The sequence below is a fragment of the Scylla paramamosain genome, chromosome 17, assembly GCF_035594125.1.
Source record: "Scylla paramamosain isolate STU-SP2022 chromosome 17, ASM3559412v1, whole genome shotgun sequence".
In the NCBI taxonomy this organism is placed as follows: Eukaryota; Metazoa; Arthropoda; class Malacostraca; order Decapoda; family Portunidae; genus Scylla; species Scylla paramamosain.
In genome coordinates, this window is record NC_087167.1 from 17,837,501 (window position 1) to 17,845,000 (window position 7,500).

The 7,500-nt window shown below is 38.7% G+C and overlaps 1 protein-coding gene across 1 annotated transcript in view; it reads right to left on the reverse strand.

The window, feature by feature from the left end:
• Nucleotides 1-7,500, reverse strand: part of LOC135108541 (WD repeat-containing protein 62-like) — a 189,907-nt gene that overhangs the window by 39,675 nt on the left and 142,732 nt on the right. Inside the window, 5 exon segments of the mRNA XM_064019660.1 lie at nt 353-531; nt 2,006-2,206; nt 2,885-3,020; nt 3,464-3,624; nt 4,001-4,183. Coding sequence (XP_063875730.1) covers nt 353-531; nt 2,006-2,206; nt 2,885-3,020; nt 3,464-3,624; nt 4,001-4,183 — 860 coding nt within the window.

Sequence of the window (7,500 nt, forward strand, 5' to 3'; positions counted from 1 at the left end):
GAAAGAAACACACAACTGACTGTCAGGTAAGTCAACAAAGAGAGAAACACACAACTGACTGTTAAATAGGCTGATTCAGAAAGAGAACACACAACTGACTGTCAGATAATTGAGTGCAGAGAGAGAATGCATAACTAACTGTCAGGGTAAGCTGGTGCAGAGAGAGTAACACACAACTGACTGTCAGGTAAGTTAGTGCAGAAAGACAAGACAACTGACAGTCAGGTAAGTTAGTGCAGACAGAAACACAAGTCAAAAAGTGGCATGCACAAGTGAGTCACAAGGCAGCCACTTCCACCAAGCAGTACAAAGGACAGTCACTGGACAACCATCAAACACTCCTGCTGCTGACCTGATGTTGCCTGCCCGGTCCCCAGAGGCCAGGTGCTTGCCATCTGGACTGACACGGATGCAGCGTACGCCATTCCGGGAGTCGTAGGAGGTGTCATTCCTGTCGCCTCCCTGGGGGCTGATGTCTGTGTCCTTGATGAAACCCAGCTCAGGGTCCACATACAGGGTTTTGAGGAGCTCCTAGGAGAAGACAAGCAGGCTGGCAACTGGCCTAAAGCATACTGGAGCATGTAAGCTAATACCACAACAGTCACTCACTCACTCACTCACTCACTCACTCACTCACCCACTTGTATTGCAGAGAGGGAAGGGAGCATGTAAGGTAATACTGCAACAGTCACTCACTCACTCACTCACTCACTCACTCACTCACTAGTATTGCAGAGGGGGAAGGGAGCATTTAAGGTAATACTGCAACAGTCACTCACTCAATCACTCACTAGTATTGAAGAGAGGGAAGGGAGCATGTAAGGTAATACTGCAACAGTCACTCACTCACTAGTATTGCAGAGAGGGAAGGGAGCATGTAAGGTAATGCTGCAACACTCACTCACTCACTCACTAGTATTACAGAGAAGGGAGGAAGCATGTAAGGTAATAATGCAACACTCACTCATTCACTAGTACTGTAGAGAAGGAAGGAAGCATGTGTGCTAACACTCCACCACTAAGTCACTCACACATTGCTATTACAGAGGGAAGAGAGCATGTACACTAACACTCCACCATTCACTCACTCATTCACACACTAGTATAGCAGAGTGTTAAGAAAGCAGCATATTAAAGAGGTACTACAAGGATGATCACAGTGCTGCTGATTGTGAAGCCAAAAATTATGCCATCATCTAAAGAAGCTATTCTTTAATGTTGAATATGAAGTAAAGATTATTTCTAACCTGTATAGCATCAATGGGGTAGAATTTCCTAACCCCCCAAAATGCACCTCAACACAACAAACTATTCATTGGATTAACTTCAGAAAAACCTTTCTTTTATTATATAAAATATGTTACAATTCTTACATCATAAACAAATCAGTCTTTGCTCTTATATGAAGTGTTCAGCATGGATAGAAAAGTTGATAGGAATAATTTCATTACTGAAGGTGTAAAACTGTGAACTTTTGGTGCAAATGACTCAACTAATGAGGAGTGCTGTTCAGCTTGTGGCAGTGTCAAGATAATAAAATGGAAAAGCAAACTTGGTAAAGACTCACAACTTCCACATCCTGCAGATGGCAAAGGCAATTCAAGCAATGAGGCGCAAGGTTCTAGTTAGTACATTAAACTGAATTTCAATATATGTAGGTGGTCACTAGGCACTAGGGCTGCAAGTACTGGTAAAATTTATGTAAACTGCTGCACTAGAATCACTCACAAAGAAAATCTATAATCTGTTATTTCTCTAGTCAGCTTATTAGTCTGGCAAATCAAGGCTACAGTACTGGCAAAGAGACACTAAACTGAGTACAAAACTGTCCCACACATACATCAGTCCACAAGAACACTCCCCTTCCTCAAGTTGCTCTCACACACTTACAATTGTCCACAAGAACACTCCTCTTCCTCTTAAGTTACTGGTCTCTTAGAACTAAACAACAAATATATAAAGAGAAACACAAAAATTAAGCATATAATGAAGCTTCTGCACTCACATTGCTGTAGATGTTCCTCTTGTACAGCGTGTTGGGGGACATGGAGGGATCAATATTCCACACTCGAATGGTGTCATCGGAGGAGCAGGTGATGAAGGAGCCAGGAGGAAGCAGAGCCTTCACTCCCTCTCCCGGTGGTGGGTACGTCTCCACACCCCAGATGCAGGCAGAGTGGTACAGGTACGAGTGTGACTTTCCAACCTGCACGAGGATAAAGTTGTGAGAATGTAGTTTTTTCTCTTATTGTTATTATTGTTATTATTTCTTATTATTTATCTATTATCTTTTATCTATTTATTTATTTTTTTACCAACATGCAACAAAAGTGCCTATGTTTAATTTTTTTCCCATCTAAGTTAGAATGTGACTATCCACCCTGCAAGGGGCAAAGCTGTGAACATGGAGAACTTTTTTAACTTACTGATGTGCTACAAAAGTTCCCATGTTTATTTCTTCTTTTTTTTTTTCCAGTCATTTTAAGTTGCATTTTCAAACATTATCACAATGATTTTGTCTCATATTTTTCCCCTGTTTGCCCATGTTTGATTTTTTTGGGTAATTTTAAGTTGCATTTTAAACATAATTTCTTTTATTATCTCTGAAAATCTCCTTTTATTATTTTTTAATAAGTTTCATTCAGATATGTGATAAATATATGAACTTGAAAATTTTCAGCTCACCATGTATACACTAAGAAAACAAGTCCTTTACAATGATGAAAATACAACTGTCCATTGTCTAGTGGATCACAAAACACAAGGAAAACTGCATCACAGTTACATGACCCTAACCAACACACAATTATCAAAACAAAGAAGTGAGCCAGGTGGGATAAGGAGAGCAAAGGGAGCACCCTCCTCCAGCAAGAAACACACATACCCGCTTAATGTCCTTCACATCCCACACATACATGGAATGGTCGTTGTACACGGCCGTCACCTTGTGGTTGTTCTCGTCATAGGCGATGGCAATGGTGTCCGGGTACTTGGCATTGTTAGGGTGAGTGGCCATGTGGCTGCAAGGGGAACAGTTAGCAAGGGTCACTCAACACTGGCAATGCACACACACACATAACACCAAAACCATTGGTTATGTTACCATAAGTGACAAGTCCTTTTTTGGAGTTCACAAAATATTAACCAAACAAACAAATCAATGGTATAGATAGTTAATGGGTAAGTTATTAAATTAGTTCTATCATGCAGCAAATCATGGAATACTTTTGTAATTCACTCCAGTACTCACATACTCTCTCATTCCTAGCCAAAGATTGGTTTTATCTCTTTCTGTATAGCAATGACTGGCTATGTCACAAGACCACCAGACAACCATAGGTGAATAACACATGCACACACACACACTTGAAAAAAAATTCAGACAGATATGAGTAGCTATCAAATCTTGTTAACTACAATTAGGTAAATTCAACACACACAGCCGTAAGGGTAAGACACTGACCTAATGGTCAACCCCTTGGAGACATCCACCCCCAGGTAGTGTGTGCGGGGAAGGGTGGTCACAAACTGAAGGTTGTAGGGACTGAAGCAGCGCACGATGCCCTCAGCACACCCAACAAAGATGTAGTTCTCACCGGCCACCAGGCAGTTGGCACTTGGGGTCTGAGTGATGGTGGTCAAGAGTGAGCGGAAGGTGGTCTAACAAAGCCCAGAACTAACAAATTGATTATCCAGGCTATCTCATTCATCTATTACTTTATGTATTTGAGTCAATTTCTTCCAATCTCTTTTTCAAATTTAACTTTACCAAACCTAAATCTCCTATTTTTTGTCCTATCCTGATTACTGACCATGAGAATGATTACAGCAATTATTGCACAAATAAAGGAAACTTCTTTGTGGGATTACATTACACTAGTCAGTAATTAAGAGTAAATAAATGTCTAATAACCTTAAACTTGTAATCCTTGTAGTGTGCAAACCTGCTCACTACAAGTATTCCACCAACAACAAACAAGAGGCACTGGCAGGCACTTACCCTCAGCTCCACCCACTTGTCCAGCAGCCTCCTGTTGTTGAACTCACATAGGAGGCCAGACTTGGTGATGGCAAAGGTGGAGTCTCCCATGTCTCCTCGGCCACAAGCAACGTCACAAAAGTAGTTGTTGCGCTGCTCCCCAAGGATGGCAGACCTCCCAGTGAGGGGAACTGGCTCCTTAAACTGGTCATGGATGGAGGAGTTAATGAGTTAATGGAAGGTAAGGGCATGATAAGGATATGAAGGTAGGGATATGATAGATATCTTAATAAATGTCATCAAGATAATCAATCCTTATGTACTTATAACCAAAATATATTAGGAACATAAGAAATGTAAGAAAATAAGGAAAGCTGCATGAAGCCATCAGGTCTAAATGTGGCAGTCCCTGTTTAAAGCATTCCTACCTTTTTTCAGCTATCATCCATAAATTTGTCTAATCTCATTATAAAGCTCCCTAATGACTTCTCTCTAACAACCTGAAAAGTTGGTCTATTCCATTCATCCACCACTCATTTTGAGAATCAGTGATGGGTGTTACTGCCAAAGTATACTGACCTTGATTTGTTGTAATTATGTACGTTCTCCCTCTCCTGCCTTTCTTCAGGGTGTGAGGTACATTGCCATTATTTGCTATTGCTATTATGACTGACATGATCTGAATGACAATCACTTCCTTCCACCAATACATAATAACCTTGTGTCAGTGCTCTCACCATAATCAAAACAATTATATGTTTACTGTTATGGTCAATACATTATTACTTTTCATCATAATGCCTGTATATTTAATTTTCAGCTTTCATTCATGCATGGTACCATATATGAAAGAAACTACTGAAAATCAAACTTTCTTTGTGGAAAAAATTATGTTTTGCTACCTACAATTCTGTTCAATTTATTACCATATATATATATATATATATATATATATATATATATATATATATATATATATATATATATATATATATATATATATATATATATATATATATTTTTTTTTTTTTTTTTTTCTTTTTTTTCCTTTTTTTTTTTTTTTGATGGAAACCTGTACATATTCTAAAATGATTGTCAGCTGGAAACAGGATTTTACAGTAGTTATTTTTTTCTTCTACCTCTTTCTCTTCTCTTTACATACAATACATGCATTGCCATTATAGTTACAGCATTGTCATCATCAGCAACATCATTATCTTCAGCTGTTATAATGGTATCAGTTTCATGACAGCCAAAACTCTTCTTTCTACATAAAATCCAGACTTGAACTCTGCACTGTTGCAAGAGCTTTACACCTCACCATCAGAAACTCAACACTCCACCCAATGAAACTGTACAAAGTTGCACACAAGACTTCGGAATGTTTCACCACGTGCCTCAGACCTTCATAACAGGCCAGGTGAGCAATGCAGGTGACCAGGGAGGGAGAGGTAGAGGAGGGAGGGGGTGCCGCGGGGGTCACAACCTGACACTAAATTTTCTGAGGGCAATAAATAGGCCTGCATCTGATGTCCTTGATTAGGACGGAGAAAAGAAACAAACAAACAAACAAACAAACAAACAAACAAACAAACAAACAAAAAGAAAGAAACAAAATATAAAAAAGATAAATAAAGGAAGGAAGGAGAGAAAAGGAAAGGAATAAAGAAAAAAAATCGTGGAGCTCATGACTGGAAACCTATTGCTGTGATCATAATCCTGAGAGTTGAAAGAGCAAAGAAGGTTAAGGTAAGTGTAGAGGAAATGCTGCTTGAGCGAGAATGCTGCCCAGAAGTATGTAGAGGAACGCGGAGTGATGTAATGATGGACAAGGGGAGGCGATGGGGGGGAGGGCGTGGTAGGAGCGAGGCAGGGTAGGAGAGATGCAAGGCGGTTCAAGGCGGGGCGGGGCGGGGCATCCGTGAATGGACAATATTCTGAAACACTTCTGCGCCGCACCTCCACTTCATTCAAAAGGTTCTGCTTGAAGTTACACGGGGTTTCAAGAATGTTTTTTATGATTCAAGAGACAAATTAACAAGATTTCTACATTATGAACAGGAAAAACACTCTTGAGAACCCAGCTAACCATCTATGTGGTCTTTAAAAATAGTCGTTGTGAGAGAGCAAAGCGTTTCAGAATACGGAGCAAATATCTCTTTTGGTAATTTTGCGAATGAAGTTTCTACGAGTGATAAATCAAATGAGAGACGTAAATGTCTGAAATAAACGTCATTGGCTTTGGTTCTTCAGGTCGTGGTGGAATGAAACAATATTTTCTTTCATACACAAGCGAAATTTTGCTAGAGGTTCTCAAGCTTGAAAAAATAAAAAGTATGGAACTTAACTAATGAAAGTGCTATAAATTTTGCTTGAAGTATTCTTAAAACTTGTGAAAATATTAAGCTTTTAAATTATCTCACTATAAATTTGGTAACGGTCTTGTTAAAAAAAATATATTCCACTTTCAAATAACCACGCTATAAATTTTGGTAAGTGTATTCTAAAACCTGCAAAAAATATTAAACGCACAAATAATTACGCTATAAATTTTGTTAAAGTGTTCTCAAACTTTCAAAAACATTACAGAGCTATGAATTTTGCTAAGATCATTCTAAAACTTGTGAAAATATATACTTAACTCACGATTATTTTACTGTTTTTAATGTATGACGCGACACCATAAACTTATTTGCATAAGTAGACTGCCAGCCGCGTTGTTTGAATAAATAACAAGCTATTTACCAAAAACTACGTGTACGATTATCATTTCACGCACTACTTCAAATAAATTCCACGTGTAAGATGTAATGTGTAAGATATAAAGTTAATCAGGAAAACACTAGTAAAGTTAACCAGGAAGAAGAGACTTTATGTTCAAGGTCTTGTATTAATGAAGTGTTTATATATCAGATTTCAGGCAAATATTCATGATTTTTTAAAATACGTCGGAGTTATGCAGACAGACAGGTTAAACTTGCTGAACCTTTACATTAAATATCGCTTTTTCTTTCCATTTAGATTACAAAAGAGCTTTTTACGATGTTCTTATTTTTTCTTACTCTAAGAAAAAAAATAATAAAGAGGAATGTCGCCATAGTGGGAAATGTTGAAGAAAGAAAATAATAACTATCTCATTTCTCTCGTCACTGAGGAGACGAGAGGGGCCGAGATAATAAGAGAAGTAAATAAAAAATAAAACAAATGAAAAAAAAAATAAAATGAGAAGAACAAAAGCAAAGGAAGAAAAAAGCAAGTTATAGTTATGATCCTTAAATAAAAACACTGAAAATCCCTGGAATATGGTCCTACCATCCCTGTCCACCTCCCCGTCCTCTCCTATGTGTCGTCTTGCCATTCCTGCTGTTCACGCGTCCCCCAACACTCAGGTCCTTCTTAACCACTTCCTCAATTACTCTCAACCAATCCCCCTCTCCCTTCCCTCTCTTCTCCGGCTGCACCACGCTACTGATACTGATGAATGTTGCGCTGCAGTCTTTGTAATGCCAGCTCTATCACCA